Source organism: Schistocerca gregaria, chromosome X (genome assembly GCF_023897955.1).
Source record: "Schistocerca gregaria isolate iqSchGreg1 chromosome X, iqSchGreg1.2, whole genome shotgun sequence".
NCBI lineage: Eukaryota > Metazoa > Arthropoda > Insecta > Orthoptera > Acrididae > Schistocerca > Schistocerca gregaria.
The window spans coordinates 148,992,495-149,011,457 of record NC_064931.1 but is presented as its reverse complement, the minus strand read 5'-3'; the positions used below and the strand labels follow the sequence as shown (position 1 = coordinate 149,011,457).

At 44.5% G+C, this 18,963-nt stretch overlaps 1 protein-coding gene across 1 annotated transcript in view; it reads right to left on the bottom strand.

Moving 5' to 3' along the window:
• LOC126297872 (adiponectin receptor protein-like) overlaps positions 1–18,580 on the bottom strand; it is a 74,731-nt gene extending 56,151 nt beyond the window's left edge. The window contains exon 1 of the mRNA XM_049989163.1: positions 18,384–18,580. Coding sequence (XP_049845120.1) covers positions 18,384–18,407 — 24 coding nt within the window. The 5' untranslated portion in view covers positions 18,408–18,580. The remainder of the gene's footprint in view (positions 1–18,383) is intronic.
• Positions 18,581–18,963: the final 383 nt, after the last annotated feature.

Below are 18,963 nucleotides of genomic sequence, written 5' to 3'. Positions count from 1 at the left end.
CTTGGCAGCCCGATCGGCCTGTTCATTTCCCCATATCCCTACATGACCTGGCACCAAGCAGAGGACACCTGCTTACCCTGCTGTTGGAGCAAGTACAGTTGGTCATATCTCAGGTAGACTAACTCGTCAGCTGGGTACAAGTTCTGTAACAATTGTAAGGCACAAAGAGAACCTGAACGAACGACAAATCATTTGCCCTGAATACGGCTCATCGGCTCCACTGCCTTCAGGATAGTGCGGAGCTCTGCTGAGAAAACAGTATACTCGTCAGGAAGGCGAATCCTAGTTACATGGTCCGGGAAGACGACAGAGCAGCCAAGGGAAGTCCCTTGCTTGGAGCCATCAGTGCACACTATTGAATTCATCTAGTCTAAAACAAGTCTGGCCCTTTGGAGAAGTCAAGTTGGAAATCTGCTCCCACCACAATGTAAAACATGAAGACCGGCCACACCCATCTCTAGAAGTAATCCTGTGCACGAATCCCAAAGGGCCTCATTGCCTGTTACGAGAAAGCTTTTCCTTTGGAGGCTCAGCAACAGTATGGTAGGTGGGTGTGTATGGTATGGACACTGTTTTATACGCCTGTCGCCTGATGTTAAATGACTGTTCACCAGCCTCTGCACAGAGGCTGGGTATCTGGCGTGTTTTGAATGCCCTAGTGGCCAATCAAATCCCTTCATGCTGCACCAAGACCAACATCTTTAAATAAGAGGGTCTCGCACATCCATACACTGTGCACCCATAATCGAGCCAAGATCGCACAAATGACCTGTAAACTGGAACAGACAAGTCCTGTCTGCTCCCCATGTACTGTAACTAAGACATTTTAAAATACTTAAAGCCTTAAGTGACTTTTTTCCATCTCCAAGATGTGGTAACCACGTAAGCTTAGAGTCAAATATGAGGCCCAGAAGCCTCACTGTGTCTTTACAAGTAAGGACAGTGTCCCTCATACTCAACTCAGGAAAGTTTACAATGGAACGAGAACAGTTAAAAAGAACAAACAGACTTCTCCGTGGAACATTTATAGCCACTCTTCTGCACACATTCATGCAAACGTCGCAGAGTTAGTTGCAACTGACATGTTGTCATTTCAAGGCTTGAAGAACAGAAAAACAGAGAGAAATATCCACAAAGAAACAACACAGGACAGGACTTTTCACTACAGACATAATTCTATTAATAGCTATGGCAAAGACAGTTAAACCACTACCTTGAGGGACACCGTTCTGCTCAAAGTGATCAGACAGGACACCACCGACTTGGTATCTAAAATATAGTGGCGAAAGGAAAGACTGAATAAAAATGGGGAAAACAACTGCAAAAACCAAATTCGTGAAGCTGCTCAAGCATAAAATGCCGCCAAGTAGTATTGTAGGCCTTCTCGATGTCAAAAAATATACTTAGAAGTTGATGCTGGCATAGAACAGCCTGTTGTGTAGCCCCCTCTGGGAGGGCAAGGTTATCAAAGATGGAGCAATATCTCCTGAGCCCACATTGAAAACGACTATGGAGTTGTCTGGATATTAAGATCCAGACAAGGTGGTAGCTGACCATCCACATCAAGGTCTTCCACATGCAGCTAGTGAGGACAACACTATGGTAACTACTCAGGCATGTACGGTCTTTCCCAGGTGTTAAAAGTGAAATTCACACCACGAGTCAGGAAAGTGACCTGATGCCCAAGTGGGATCAAGAAGTGCGAGGAGGATATCTTTGTTTCGCTTTATGAGGCACCACAGCACACTAATGGATCCTGTCGTGACCAGGGGATGCATCACATGCCACAGACACTGCAGAATCCAGCTTCCACACGGAATGTGGGCAGTTGTAACCTTCATCAGAGGTGGACCGGACGTCCAACAACACCTCTTGGCAACTACTCTATGGTGCTGGAAATCTGGATCCTGACTGGCTGTTGCAGTAACTGTAGCAAAATACACCGCCATAGTATGGGCAATGATTGGTTGGTTGGTTTGTTTGTTTAAAAGTGGGGGGGGGGGGGGGGGGGGGCGAGCCGGGAAAGGACCAAACTGCAAGGTCATCGGTCCCTTGTTCTGATGGAAACAATGCCACAAGGGTGAGAATAAGACAATGAGACTTACAACACAAAACAGAATGAAAGGAAAAACCGCAACGACTGAAGGGCAACAAACACTTCAACAGACAAAAGGGGACAAGAAAACCACAAAGATGCAAGAAACAGGTAGAAGAGGTTAAAACAAGAAAGCACGTTAACATGGCTGGCTAACCATGTGGATAAAAAGGAAAAGCCAGCCACTCTGCAACATATTAAAACCTCCACCCTGAAATCATTAGGGTGGAGGACACACAGGGACAAACAGCATGTGCTACAACTTAGATCAAATGATAAAACTCACTTTCACGAATAAAACGTGAAACTAAAGATGCTGTTGAGGCACTGTCACCCAACACTGAAGGTAGGATGCTGGAAAAGTTTAAAGTCCATCGCAGAGCGGCTAAATGTGGGCAGTCCAGCAACAGATGGACGACCATCATTTGTGAGTCACAGTGATATCAAGGTGGGTCCTCATGACGGAGGAGGTAACCATGTGTCAGCCACGTATGGCCAATGCCGAGCCGACAGAGAACCACGGAGTCCCTGCGAGAGGCACGCACGGAGGTGAACCACATAGTCAGTTTCCTTAATGGCACGCAGCTTCTTGTGCATACTGAGGTTATGCCATTCTGTCTCCCAAAGCCGAAAAACCTTGCAGCTTAATACTGAATGCAGGTCAGTGTCAGAGAAGCTGATTTCCATAAGCGGTTACTGCGTAGCCTGTCGGCAAGTTTGTTGCCTGGGATTCCAAAGTGACCTGGGGTTCAGACAAACACCACTGAATGACTGGACTGTTCCTGAGCATAGGTGGACTCCTGGATGGTCGCTCTCAAAGGATGACGAGGGTAGCACTGGTCGATAGCTTGTGGGATGCTGAAGGAGTCAATAGACAGGAGAAATGACTTGCCTGGGCATGAGGGGACGTGCTCAAGAGCATGAGATATGGCCACCAGCTCTGCAGGGAAAACACTGCAGCCATTTGGCAAGGAGTGCTGTTCTGTATGTTCTCCATGAACACAGGCAAAGCCAATGTGACCAGCAGCCACCAATGTAAACCACTTCATGGAACCAGCACACGTCAAGAATCTAGAGGAAGTGACAGCGGAGGGATGCAGCGTTAACAGCGTTCTTAGGGCCATATTAAAGGTCCAGGCAAAGCCTGGTGTACACCATGAAGGTGTTCGTGAATGAACCTCATGTATAGGTGGTAAAGACAAGGGCTTTAGTTCAGAGAGAAGAGATCAGACACAAACTGCAATTGTTGGTTGGATGGATTAAAAGAGGGGGAAAGGGAGCAAAGTACGGGGTCATCAGTCCCTTGTTCAGAATAAAACAATGCCACAAGTGTGAGAATGAAACAAACGAGACTGACAACTCAAACCGAAATGAAAGGAAAAATCACAAGAATGATTAAAGGGCAACAAACATGTGAAGGACACAGAGGCACAAAGGACATGCGCTAAAACTTAGATCAAATGATAAAACCTGCCCTCATGAATAAAACTTACAACTAAATCAGCTGGTGAGGATTTGTCAGATAAAATTAGCAGCAACAAGTTCATCACTGGGCAGTCAAACTGGGACAATGCACCAGAATATAGGCCACTGACAAACGGGCGCTGCACCAACACTCAGACGTGTCTTCATGGCGCAGGAGGTAACCGTGGATCACACAAGTGTGGCCAATGTGGAGCCGGCAGAGGACAACTGATTCCCTGCAAGAGGCCTGCATGGAAGTCTTCCACACATTCGTGGTCTCCTTAATGACACACAGTTTGTTGTGTGTACTGTTATGCCATTACATCTCCCAAAGTCAAAAAACCCTACGGCGTAAATCACAACGTAGGTCAGGTTCAGGGATGCCCATCTCCAGAAGCGGTTTCCGTGTAGCCTGTTTGGCCAGTCTGTCAGCAAGTTCGTTGCCTGGGATGCCGACGTGTCCTGGGGTCCACACAAGCACTCAACAACGGGGCCAGTCCAAGGTGTAGATGGACTCCAGGATGGACACTACCAAAGGATGGCGACGGTAGCAATGGTTGATAGCTTCTAGGCTGCTCAAGGAGTCAGTACACAGAAGAAATGATTCCCCAGGGCATGAATGGACATACTGAAGTGCACAAGAAGTGGCCACCAGCTCTGCAATGAATACACTGCAGCCACTGGGCACTGGATGTTGTTCAAAATGGCCTCTTGTGGATGTAGGCGAAGCCATCTTGGCCATCAGTCATCAAGCCGTCAGAGTAAACCATTTCAGAGCCCTGGAACACGTCAAGAAAGGAGAGGAAGTGACAGTGGAGGGCGGCAGGATTAACAGAGTCCTTAGGGTCATGAAAAAGGTCCATACAAATTTGCAGCCTAGATGTACACCATGGAGAGGTATCTGGAGGGACCTGGATGGGTGATGGTAAAGGGAAGGACTCCAGTTCAGACAGAAGGGTTCTCACGCGAACCGTCGTTAGCCCTGAGCTGGGCCGCCGATACGGGAGATGAACTGCCGTGGGTGGAAAAAGGAGATGTTAATTCAGGAGAACTACGAATGTGTGCAACATAACTGGCAAGCAGTTGTGTACGTTGGATCCGCAATGGAGGGACTCTGGCCTCCACCAGGACACTCGTCACTGGACTCTCTAAAAGATCCGTTGCTAGGTGAACGCCACAGTGGTGCACTGGGTCGAGTACATGTAACACTGAGGGTGCTGCTGAACCATAAATCAGACTCCCATAGTGAAGGTGGGATGGAACAAGGGGTTTGTAGAGCTGCAGCAGAGTAGAGTGATCTGCACCCCAGTTGGTGTTGCTCCGGCAGCAGAGGGCATTAAGGTGCTGCAAGCACTTCTACGTAAGCTGACAAAGGTGAGGTAGCCAAGTCAATCGGGTGGCGAAAACCAGTCCTAAGAATCGATATGTCTCCACTACAGTGAGTGGACCATCATAACTTCTGACTTAGCGGCCTAAAACTGGAAACTGTAGGCGAGAGCCCATGACTGCACCTTCTGGATGACACCCTGGAGATGCTGCTCAGCAATGACAGTACTGGTGGAGCAGTACAAAAATACAGAAGTCATCTGCATACAGAGAAGGTAAGATGGATGGGCCTACACCTGCTGCTAGACAGTTAATGGCCACTAAAAATAGTGATATACTCAATACAGAGCCCTGCAGGACCCCATTCTCCTGGATATGGAGGGAAATATGGCAGGCACTAACTTGGACATGGAAAGTATGGAGCGACAGGAAATTCTGGATTAAAATCAGGAGCGGGCCTCTGAGACCGCACCGGTATAATGTGGCAAGGACATGATGTTGCAAGGTGGTGTCATAGCTTTGCATAGATAAAAAAAGACCGCAACAAGGTGTTGGCCCTGGAAAAGGCTGTTCGGATTGGCAGACTTGAGGGACACAAAGTTATCAGTGGTAGAGCGACCCTGGGGGAAGCCGGCCTGGCATGGAGCCAGTAGGCCACATGACTTCAGGACCCGACCCAACCCAACCACTGACACACCATACGTTCCAGCACCTGACAAAGAATGTTGCTGAGGCTGATGGGCCAATAGCTATCCACTTCAAGCAGGTTTTTACCGGGACAATGGTGCTCTCCTGCCGTTGCAATAGAAAGACGCCCCAACACCAGATCCGGTTCAGGACGATGAGGAGATGGTGCTTGTAGTCAGACGAGAGATGTATAAACGTCTGACTGTGGATCTGATTCGGCCCAGGAGCTGTGTCTGGGCAATGTGCAAGTGCGCTGAGGAGCTCCCACTCTGTAAATGGAGCGTTATAGGGTTCACTGTGGCGTGTAGTGCACGAGAGGAATTTCCTTTCCATCCACCGTTTGTGGGTGCGAATGCCTGGGGGGTAGTTCTTCGATGCAGAGGCTTGAGCATAGTGATCAGCAATCATGTTTGCGTCAGTACATAACTTGCCATTTATGGTAACGCCAGGGACACCTGTTGGGGTCTGGTACCCAAAAAGACATCTGATCTTTGTTCAGACTTGGGAAGGTGACATATGGTACCCAATGGTTGACACGTACCTCTCCCAACACTCCTGCTTCCATCACTTTATAAGCTGGCGTACATGGGCACAGAACCACTTAAAGGCTATCAGATGCTCTAGGGAAGGGTTTCACTTATGTCACTGCAGAGTTCGTTGACACACTGTAATTGCCTCAGCGACTTCCGGCAACCACCGAAGGACTGTCTTTTGCTGGGTGCACCCTAAATAGTGAGGGACCGCGTTTTCTGCTGCAGGAATGATTGTGGTAGTCACCTGTTCAACCGTCACATTGATGTTACCATGTGGGGGAGAATCAATGGTGACATCAGAGGTGAAAGTTTCCCAGTCCGCCTTGTTTAAAGCCCATCTGGGTAGGTGTCCCTGGGCCTGATGCCGGGGCCGTGACAGGAAGATGTGGAAGTGGTCACTACCAGACAGATCGTCATTTTCTCTCCAGTGGATAGATGGGAGAAGTCCTGGGCTGCAAATTGATAAATCAATGGATGAGTAACTACCTTAAGCCACACTGAAATATGTGGCGGCCCCAGTATTTAAGAGACAGATCGAGATGTGACAGTAAATTTTCGACATCTCTGCCTCAGCCAGTAAGCATAGTACCACCACACAAGGTGGTTATGGGCATTAAAATCTGCCAAAAGTAGGAAAAGTTTAGGGAGTTGATCACTCAGTGCAGCTAATACATTCAGGGCTACTGCACCACCTGGAGGAAGATATACACTGCAGACAGTTATTTCCCGTTTTGTCTGTATTCTGACAGCCACAGCTTCAAGAGGGGTTTGAAGGGGCACGGCTCACTACAGACTGACTTTAGGACATGAACGCAAACTCCACCTGACACACTATTATAGTTGCTACAGTTCCTTTAATACCCCTTATAGCTGCAGAAGACAGGTGTCCGCATTGCCGGGAACCAGGTTTCCTGGAGGGCAATGCAGAAAGCAGGTGAGAAGCTTAACAGTTGCCGTAACTCAACCAGGTGGTGGAAAAAACCACCGCAATTCCACTGGAGGATGTCATCATCGTGAGACTGGGAAGGCACGGAACATTCAATGAGGCAGTTTACGCCTCTAGTTCACCTGCTGCCACTGACTTTTTGCCTAAGCAACCTATATCCATTGTGTTTGTGTTTAAGAATCTCCACCCCATCCTCAGATGCAGAGCTTGTAGGTAGCAGTGATGTGGGTGCCCTGTGAGTTCCTTGTTCTTGGGGGTCTTTTTTGATTTTTCGCACTGTTCCTTGGGTTTCCCTGGCTGGGTGGACATCATTGAATCAGTCTCCGGAACTGAGGATGATTGTGAAACCCTACGCCCAGCTGCTTTTGGGCACTGGCAGGTGTCATCTTTCCCATTAGCAGAAATCTGGGAAGGGAGTGACTGAAGCGACCCCTTTCTTGCGAGAGAAGCTGAAGAAGCCTTACACTTCTCTGGCTGAGAAGTGGGGACTGGTGTCCCCGATGGTTGGGAAGGGGGGGGGGGGGGGGGTGCAGTGCTCCTGAGGTAGGTTGTGCAGGAGCAACAGCAGGGGGCAAGGGGGGGGGGGGATGGCCCCCACCATGAAGGGGGCAGGTGTAGCCTTCTGGCTCTGAGAGCTGACTGGAATTCGACGAACTGATGGGGCTACAACTGTTCTTGTAGTGGTGGCATATCGTGAGGTCACAGCCACAGGATGTAGGCACTCACATTTTCTCTTAACCTCAGTGTAGGTCAGATGGTCCAGGGTCTTGTATTCCACGCTTTTCCTCTCTTTTTGTAAAATCCTGCTGTCTGGCGAGCAAGGTGAATGATGCTCTCCACAGTTTACACAGATGGGAGGTGGGGCACATGGAATATTGGGATGTGATAGATGTCCACAATTTCGAATTGTGACGCTCTAAGTACAGCAGGAAGACATATGGCCAAACTTACAGCACTTTAAGCACCGCATCGGGTGGGGGATATAGGACTTTAAATCACAGCGGTAGACCATCACCTTGACATTCTCAGGTAAGGTTTCACCTTGAAGGCCAAGATGAAGGCACCAGTGGCAACCCGATTATCCCTTGGACCCTGATGGATGCACCGCATGAAATGATCACCTCACTGCTCTAAATTGGCATGCAGCTCGTTGTCAGACTGCAAAAGAAGGCCCCTGTGGAATATAATACCCTGGATGATATTTAAGCTCTTATGTAGCATGATGGCAACAGAAACATCTCCCAACTTGTTACAAGCAAGTAAACTCAGTGACTGGGCCGAGGATGCTGTTTTTATCAAGACTGACCCAGATCGCATTTTGGACAAGCCCTCCACCTCCCCATACTTGTCCTCTAAATGCTCAACAAAAAACTGGATCCTTCAAAACAAAGGAGTCCCCATCAGTTCTTGTACATGTGAGGTATTGGGGCGAATACGTTTCACTGCCATCCTTAGCCTGGCGTTCCTCCCATGGTGTGGCCAGGGAGAGCAACGATTTAGGATCACACTTCCTTGCATTGTACTGAGACTTTGAACACTTACATACTTCTGGTGTCACCAGCAAGTGATGACGGGGTACACTTCATCGCGTGTCACCCGCCCTGATGCTACTCACTCTGACTAGGGGTCCTCCCAACGGGCGCCACCCAGCCGCAGCAAAGGCCACCTGGCAGCATGGCCATTGCCGGGAGTCCCGATGCCCCAGGGTGACAGGCATCTACTCCTTGGCATACATGGGGAATTAACGGTGCAGGCATCAACAGAGCAATCCCTGTTTTGTCAGGGGGCTACAACCAACAGGGTACATGGTGGTGCCATCATAATGGGCTGGCTACCGTGATGGATATGAGGTGCAAAGAAGTCCATGTTGATTGTCAGTGCAAAAAGTGACACCGCATAGTGCATGGTGGAAAATGCACCTAGGAAGGCGTCCTCATCCAAGAGATGGAGAATGAGCTGGACTGCAGTGCGACGACGAGAAAGTGGGCCAAAGATCAAGGCACCACGGACACGATGCACTATGCAACACGCCCTTCCCCAATTGGCTCACTCTTTGGGAAAGTTTGAAAAATGGAGGTCAAAACTAACAGGGTACCATCACTAAGGCCAAAGCATGCAAGACTCCTTTTAGTCGCCTCTTATGACAGGCAGGAATACCTGGGTCTATTCTAATCCCGGGACTCGTAGGGGGTTATGGACAATGTCTCATGGATTGGTTTGGAGAGTGCTGTTCCCCATTACAGCAGCCATGGGTCACCCACCTCCTCTCTCAGAAATTATCCTGATGGTCTCCCACACAATGGAACTTTTGGTGGAACGATTAATGGTTTTCAGCAACTGCTGTCATGACCTCTTCTTGCTTTCTTCAATAATTCTGCAACACTTTGCCCTTGACACCCAAAAGGCTGCAAGATTCTCTGCAGTTGACCAACACGTGAACCTACACAGAGCCGCATACTTGGTCCTGAATGCAGAGTGGCATTCAGCACTCCACCAACGGACAAGTTGCCTCTTCTGTTGTCCCATGGACTGCGGAATGGATGCTGCAGTGGTGTGGTGGGTCACTTGGTAATATGATCCACCCATGCCTCGACATTTGCACAATGTTCAAACGGGGCCAACTGGCTGCACAGTGTCCCGTCGACTCTACCGAGCACCCATCGCTGCAGTTTCCTTTAGGGTTCCACACCATCTGGCAGGTGAATCCAGATCGGGAAGTGATCACTTCCGTGCAAGTCATCAACCACTTCCCATTGAGCAATGAGAGCAAGATTGGGACAGCAAAGTGAGAAATTAATGGCAGAACAACCCAGTTGCTGTGCAGCAGTGAGTGCTCTGTCCTTCATTTAGCAAGTATGTACATGATGACTTGAGTAGCCTCTCAACTGCTCTACCCTTGGGGCAGGTAGTTACAGAGCCCCTAGGTACACTTGTCCATTAAATAACCACAGAGGACGAAGGGGACAGAGGAGCTGTGTGACAAGGTCCGTTAGGGCTTCTTCATCAAGTGCATCATGTGGGGACAAGTAAAGGGAACATTGTCAATGAATGACGCACGTGCACTGATACAGCAACTGCTTGTAAAGTCTCTCTTAAGTGAGAGGCGATGAGTGGTAGTCAGTACTAATGAAAATACCTATGCCTCCTCTAGCTATCTCTCCACTCAGCTCATCCTTTTTGTGGAGTACATAGCCTCTTAGCTCAGGGGTGTATGATTGATGGAAATGATTTTCCAGGGGACACAGACACAGTTGTCTACCCTGAGAAGAGAGAGTTCATCCGCATGCATCCTGAACCCCTGAAAGTTCCACTGTAGGATGGGAGCCATTTCATAGATGTGGTTTTAATTTACCCCTTTCTTTGCACTGCGGAAGTGAAACACTTGTAGAGCGAGGGAGAGTGTAGGGGCTGTCTGGACCCAAGGCATCTAACTCCACTAGCTCGATCATGTCGACATCAGTCAGACGTGAAAGAATGACATCTGATGGCACTCTGGACAGCTTTTGAGCCAAATGTCATTAATCTTTCCCTGCATCCTGTCCCTTCAAGAATGAGGGGGAAAAGGGGTGTTAGACGTGCTCTGCCTGTTATATGCCTTCTTGACAGTCACTACGGAACTCTTGCTAGTCTTTTATGTGGCAGCTGCTTGGATTGCCTTATCCTTATCTGTTTTGCCTTGGCATGTACACATGGATGTATAGCTGGTGGTGGTGGTGGATAGTTTTACACTGGATGATATCTGCGTCGAGGTGTTGACCTTAGGAACAGGTTACTGGACCATGGAAGCATAAAATGGTAAAGGTGGGAGGTTTCGTTGCCTTATATTCCTTTTTGGCTTCAGCATAGGGGATGTGCTTGGTGACTTAGTTCCTGAATTTTTCGTTCCTCTGTAAAAACAGGGCACACTCGGCTCCAGACTGGGTGGCTCCCAGAGAAGTTAACACAGACTGCTGGAAATGGACAGCCAATCCCAGCTTCATGGGCTGCCTTTCCACATTTCCCACAGGTCACTTCACCCCTGAAACTCATCATTGTGTGACCAAAACACTGGCATTTGCAGCACCGCATTGGGGTAGGTACGTAAGGCCTAACTCTACGTCGAAGGAAACCTGCCACGATGTGGTCAGGCAATGCTGGAGAATTAAAGGTCTCAATGAAGGTGACAATCTTCTCAATTTCTCCATTATTCCTATTCATCCTTTGATCTATGTCCACTATCCCCTGTAATGCCTATTCCTGTTTAAGTGAAGCTATGTCAATATCCATAATGTCACGGTATGTGACCACACCCTTGCTAGAGTTAAGGGAGTATGTAGTTCAACAGTTACATCATATTCATCCAATTTTTTGGTCTTCGTAAGTCATTCCACCTGCTTTCCCCTGTTAGTCTCGATCAGTAGGGAAGCATTCCACAGCCGCTTCATGGACTTCAGGCAAGTCCTAACCCTCTAAGACTATAGAAGGGGGACACTTTTTCAAACATCCCCTTCTTCCTCTTGATGACCAAAAACACATTTTGATTTATGACTCCTTGAGTCCTGTTACTATAATTCAACTTATGCAAGTTACCAAGAGGTCTAGCCTAATTTGTTTGGAGCATTGGGTGTGAATACTCCCAGGCAGTACACCCTTCCCACTGGGAGGAGAAAAAGATGATTTCAAGGGTTCCATCTCAGTCCCATGAGCAACTAGGGAAAGAAGGATCCACTCAGATGGGGCCCCGTATGCCTCAATAAGCCTTATATAACTGAGGTGCAGCTGGCTCCCGAAGGTTGCCTGCTAACGACTGTTCCACCACCTAAACAGCTATGCATCGGCTGTGCAGCACACCTTGAGACTTACAGCTTTTTTTATGGAGGATTTTACCATACGTGTGATCCCGGAGGTCAAACCAAGATCCCCATTCCCTGCAACACACAACGTTCCACTGCCACACCATAAAGTGGTTGCTGAAGCATTCCTGGAGCTTACGGTAACAGGAGACAGGCGGCACTTACCAGTCCCCTGCTCAGGAACCCCAGAGTCGCCAAGCCCATAATCAGCAAATCAATGCTGATACCCTGAGGGCTATTTCCTAATGGTACACTTATTTTGGAAGGGAAACAACAACTAGATAACTCATTTTAGAGTAAAAAATGTGAGTTTTGTGAGGAAGGATCACAACAGTGCGGATATCTTCCCCCAAGGACCCACTCGTGGAGTTTGCAGTTTGCATTAAATTTATCATGAGGTGATAATCTAAAACTTTTTAGAATAAAAATACTGCCATCAGATGGCAATTATGCAATAATAGTTTCTTTTATGGGTGCTTCCAACATGGTCAAGTTCCAAAGGGTTAGACTGGTATCTTCTGAAGTCACACAGAAAGCAACTGCGTGAGGTGGTGATTAATGATTTGCTTCAAGTTTTTCCAAAACAGCTTGTATGACCATTATTACACTGAGATTTCAAGATTGAACATTTTCAGGAGAGCAACCATTACTGCTTCTTTCTATAAATACAGTTCTACATTTTACTTGAGTCGGGGATGATCCTTTAGACTAGTGACATTGCCACTTCGTGCTGCAGTGGAAAATATCATGCCATGGTGCAGAATTTTTGACTTGTCAGGCCATTGTTCACCCCCCACACATTAAGGTCAGCTGTCCACCTCAGTATTCAACTTACCTCCCTAACAGAACTCTAAAATTTCAACAAATGGGATATTTTACAAGTTCAGACGGCTTTGCAGAGAATGCATTCGAATAGCTGCCTTTTTGTCACAATGCTCAGAGTGAAATAGATCCACGAAAGGAAATTGTTTCTTGAGTGTGCAGTGGCCACCTCCAATCAAATAGCACCCAAGAGGGTAAAAGAGCAGAAAGAGCAATCACAAATTGTGACTGTTACTGTGCTGAGACAAATGAATCGACCAAAATCATCTGTCTGTTGTCTGACTCAGTCTCTAGGGTAGGTGTTCAAAGAATTCCAAGTACATTGCGTATACTGAACTATCCTCGGCATAGAAATTTCCATGGTACCCCTTATGATAAATACTTGACAGCTGGCAGAAAAACTTAGTAAACAGCAACACTATGTGTGCCATAGATTGGAACAACAACTGCTCTGAGTTCAGTACAAGAGGTACAAACATGTGGTAACAGGCCGTAACTGTTGTTCCACCCACATAACCAATGAGGTGGTCATTTATGTAAAAATGTTAGCCTCTTCATGCAAATCATAACATCCTAAATGTGTGTGCTGTCTAAGCACACCAAAGAGTCTACATCTACATCCATACTCCACAAGAAACCATACAGTGTGTGGCGGAGTGTACCCTGTACCACCACTAGCCATTTCGTTTTCTGTTCCACTCACAGATAGAGCAGGGAAAAAATGACTATCTATATGCCTCTGTACAAGCCCTAATTTCTCTGATCTTCATGGTCCTTACGCAAAATGTATGTTGGCAGCAATAGGATCATTCTGCTGTGTTCTCTAAACTTTCTCAGTAGTGTTCTTCGAAATGAACATCACCTTCCCTCCAGGGATTCCCACTTGAGCTCCTGAAGCATATCAGTAACACTGCATGCTGATCAAACCTACTGTTAACAAATCTAACAGCTCGCCTATGAATCGCTTCAACGTCTTCTATCAGTCCAACGCGGTGCAGATCCCAAACACTGCAGCAGTACTCAAGATAGGTTACACTAGCATCCTCTATGCTGTACCCTTTACAGAAGAACCACACTTTCCTAAAATTCTCCCAATAAACTGAAGTCAGCCATTCACCTTCCCCTACCACAATCCTAAAGTGCTCATTTCATTTCATATCACTTTGAAATGTTACACCCAGACACTTAAACAACATGTGTTAAGTAGGACGATACTGATGCTGTATCCGAACATTATGTGTTTGTTTTTCCTACTCATCTGCATTAACTTACATTTTTCTACATTAAGAGCCAGCTGCCATTTATCACACAAACTAGAAATTTTTCTAGGTCATCTTGTATCAACCTACAGTCACTTATCTTCAACACCTCACTGTACACCACAGCATCAGCAGCAAATAGCCAGATTGCTGCCCACCCCATCTGCCACGTCACTTATGTATACAGGAAATAGCAACCGTCCTATCACACTTCCATGGAGCACTCCTGATGTTATCCGTCTCCAATGAACCCTCATTGTTGAGGACAATGTATTTGGTTCTATTACTTAAGAAATCTTCAAGCCAGTCACATATCTGGGAGCCTACTCCAAATTCACATACCTCTGTTAACCATCTGCAGTTGGTACCGTCTCTCATGCTTTTCAGAAACCTAGAAATATGGAATTAGCCTGTTGCCCTTCATCCATAGTCTTTCTTGCAACTCTATAATTACAAAAATCTACACTTTTTGAAGATGCCTCAGGCTTCTGTAAACTAAAGCAGGAGACCTTGGCAAAAGAAACCACCTTAACCATTAAAATTATTCTTTATTACTCTTTACAAATGACCAGCCATTTCCAGTCAGCACAACTATTTTCAGTTCTTTTATAATTAATTTTTTTTACATGATCATTCTGACAGACACTAGAAAATGACCCTCCTAGTTCAAACTGTGTAAAGATTAATGTGTGAGGAACATGTATATGGACACAGCCTTTTGAGCAAGGTGCTGTGTGTTTTTAATTTTTTTTTAAATATTTTAGCAATGACAAACATTTATAATATGCTGAGTTTTACCTACTTCACATCTTGTGCATGAGATTCAGCATAAAATGAACATGTTTTCCAACAACAAAAATTTTTAAGACCTGAAGATTAGAGCTAAGACTGGTTAAACCTGTTGTCTAATTAAAAAATTGTGTGATCTTGGCGTTTGCACACTAAGGTACTCTCATACAGAAAATTTATGCAGTGAGGCATAAATAAAGCAAGGTTTCTACCACCTCTGTGTCCCAAGTAGTTATGCTAACAATCTCACTCATAAAATAATGATGTGTCACTGCTAAACTAGCCATTGCCCAGGAACTCTGCCTGAGTTTGCCAAGTCTGCCCCTAGTCATTACAGGCCAAAGTCAACTGGGGGTGATTTAAAGACCTCTGACTAATAACTCAAATGGTACCTATCTCTATGCCCCCACTTCATTTCATATGTACATTTCCACCACACACTGTATTTGCAGAATTGAAAGTAACAGGCTTAACATTTTAATACTTCTAACAATGTGATTAGTGAGAGCAATGTTAATAACCCTGTGCAAGTATGCTAGTTCCTCACTTGAAATTTAACTTTTTTCAAGTTTATTTCTACGTGATAAAAGTAATGCTTACAGAGTCTCCTCAGAAAACAAAGTAAATTTTATTCTGAAGATAAGTATTGGTTCACTTAATGAGGGCAATGAGAAATTCACAGATACAATGAGACTGCATTTCTTCTGATAAAACCAAACACTGTTCGCACAGTGTGTTACCACAAATTTCACAAAACAAATCAGGAAAGGTAGCATGTGCTTAGAAACAACAATGTGTAAAATAAAAACTAAACTACCTAATGTGAGGTCATTATACACAAGACCACTGTATTAACATATTTAGCTGATTGCACTCCTTAAGGTGGTACTTTGAGTACTTTTCTGTTACCACTGATAACTTAGGTCACACAATACTGTGTGTGACTTATCTATAGCTGATAAATTATAGTGAATTTGCTCTAATTTTGGAACATTCAATTAACCATAGTACTACTATTCACGCAGTCCAAGTTGACAGTTAGCAAAGCAGCTGATGGTAGTGATTGTAAATGCCTTCACAATTGCTCGTATTGCCCACTGCGTCAAGCTACAGCTTGAATTACACCAGTAATTCTAGCAACGTAGCATAATCCAGATACCTACACAAACCAACAGCTGTTGAACTTTTATATCTCTTGCTTGCAGTGACAGTTACCTGCAGTATAACCCGAGTTCTACTTAAGGTTGTGAAATGACAATGTATGTTCATGGAGCCAACAAATATGAATGCAAAATTTTTGTTAAAATATTGATTTTAGTGTAGCCCGATGTCTATGTTCACACAATATGATTACACTGAGTTATAAAAATTTGAACTGATTTATTAAAGTCTGTATTAGTTAATAGACATTTCCATACTAATACTTTTGGGCATATCACACACATATATTGTATGTATGCTCTGATATATACTAGGAGTGGAGGGGGGGGGGGGCTAACATCACTGATGTTTCTATCTCCGTTTCCTTCCTTATGTAGGCTTCATGATGAAATTAACTAAAGGTATTTATGTACTCTAAAAATTTACTGTACCCTTAGAAATAAATCCACTGTACCCTTAGAAATAAATACTCTCTCTGATGTGTCTTCACATGTCAATATAGATGTCAAAACCTTCTTATGGCTGTCTTTTTTTACTATGCTTTGACACTTTTCCTCAAAGAAGCAACCTATTTCAGAGAGAGAGAGAGAGAGAGAGAGAGATGGTATGTTGGGCCACTGTCATTTGACGGATATACTGCATACACACACTATTACACTATTTTCTGCCTATTACATCTCTATGTATTACATTACATGCCTCGAGTACGTGCATGTGGCTGAGCATAATGTAATATCAATTTGTTTCTTATTCTCCCTTAATTTAACACTGTCATTTTTAATTTCATTAGTACTGTGTGTTCAGCTGTATGCATAATTGTAGCACAGTACTGTGTAAATGTCTTATGTTTTGTAAGTTTTCTTGATAAATCGTGTATCAGTGTCTTGACAGCACCAATGCTACAATGGGAAGCATCATACTTTACTTACATTATATGTACTTGGCATGCATCAAAGTACTCAGATCATTATGTAATACACATGTTGGAATGTACCTCACAGTTTTAGTTTTTATGGTGGAAAGTATGAATGTAGACATCAGGCTACATTACAGATCAGTGTTACCACAACCTTTATTACATATTAAAACCACATCCAAGCGATCATCTTCCAACGTAACTTGCTCAGGCTGCACTAAAAATTAATGTCACCAAAGCCAAGATTTCAGGTGGGGGAAGACGGTGTCCACTATCATACTTTCGCCTATGAATCATTTACACTGACATATGCATATACATAGTTATTTAATGAGGATAGGGCAAGTACAAAAACCCCCCCTATTACGCATCTCATGCTGTAAGTGGAAAGATGCCAAGTAACTTTACAAGTATTAGCAGGGTGCAGTCAATAACACAGAACACAGACACTGTATGACACACATAACGAAATAAGTTGATAGCAATCATTGCACAAAGTAATTTAACACAATTGCACTTGCTGCCCTGTTATGAACTGAGTAATAAGATATCATTACACATGCACACCAGCTTCAAGCTACTGCAAATGTAAATCCATAAAACTTCTGCCTATTGCAAAGGAATAATATGTGATCAAGAATGTGTATATTGAAGCCTAACAGGTCATGGTTTCTATAAACGAGAAAATCACCAAGACGCTGCAAACATATCATGCAAGATAATTAGTCCGCGCAGAATTTATTCTCTTTATCTGGACCTAATTATTTCATAGTGATTTTGTTAAAGTATTTATTACAACACACACACACACACACACACACACACACACACACACACACACACACACACCTCTGGAAACTTGCTACACATTTTTAGTGCAGTAGACATAAGTGTTTCCGTTCGACAAGGTAACACTAACCAAAGCGCACATTCTTTCTAGATCTGATGCAGAGTGAAACCGTAACTAACCATCTCTCAAGATGTTCAGCTGTAGAATTCAAGCACACGGAATGGTTTATGTAAGGTATGGTAACTAAATCAATCATACCAATGTTTCATATGAAGTTATGACTTTCTGTAATAAAGGAAGAAAACAATTCAAACCTAACACACTTTTCCCGTGTGTTATTCGTCCAAATTAACATATAATTTCATCCTCGAGGAGTACATATGGGTTTCACATAGTTGACAGCTAAACACTTCCGTAACTAGAACAGGAACCTGACAGGAAACGCTATCTTCTCAAGAATTTGAATACTGCATACAATTGTAAAGAGAAATATGAAACAACTGCGACGCACTATTTGTGTGTATACGCACGTCATTATAATCTGACAATAGCATTTAAAATCGAACACTTGGAAATTATTTACGACTACTAATTTTTTTGTCCACCGAAGAAAAAAGACTTAATTAGTTTGGAAAAACTTAAAAACAGTTAACACTGTCACCTGAAATTACATAACTAGGGAATTAAATAACGTGAGCGCTCACGGAAAAATACGTAAACTATGGAAAAAATAATCGCAGGCAAATGATTTTTGACATCCTACCTTATTTTCTTTGCCATCGGGCATTTTGATTACTTTTGCTCACCACTACCCAACTTAATAGTTACAATTTCCAAAATGTCAATTGGAATCACCGAACAGAACTACATCACAGACAATTACTTCAAAAACAGCAGCGTATCTGCGATGAGATGGCCTCTGCCCTTCAACAAATTTCAAGCTTCGACATGTGATGCGCTCTTCCGTGTCAGAGGTGAACAGCTGTGAAGCGTATTAAAGTAGCACTATTTTTAGCACTTTTCAAGTAATTAGTATTGTTTCGTGTAATGTCAAATACTCTTATTCTTATTTTAAAATGATAATCCATTGCCTAAAAAGGTTTTCATGAAAATATATTAAGTAAGACAGGGCATTATGGCAGTTTTGGTGAAATCGGTTATTCACACATAGTTTTATTATAAAAACTGTGGGTCAAGTACGATAAGTAGGTATGTAATCTACAACGTATATAATACAATATTTAAATGAGAACAATTTATCCTTAGGAATATAGATTAGAAAACGACGTGGACCTCTCACGAGAGGTACCTGTAACTTTATGAGTGGATCCAGAAATTTCCCA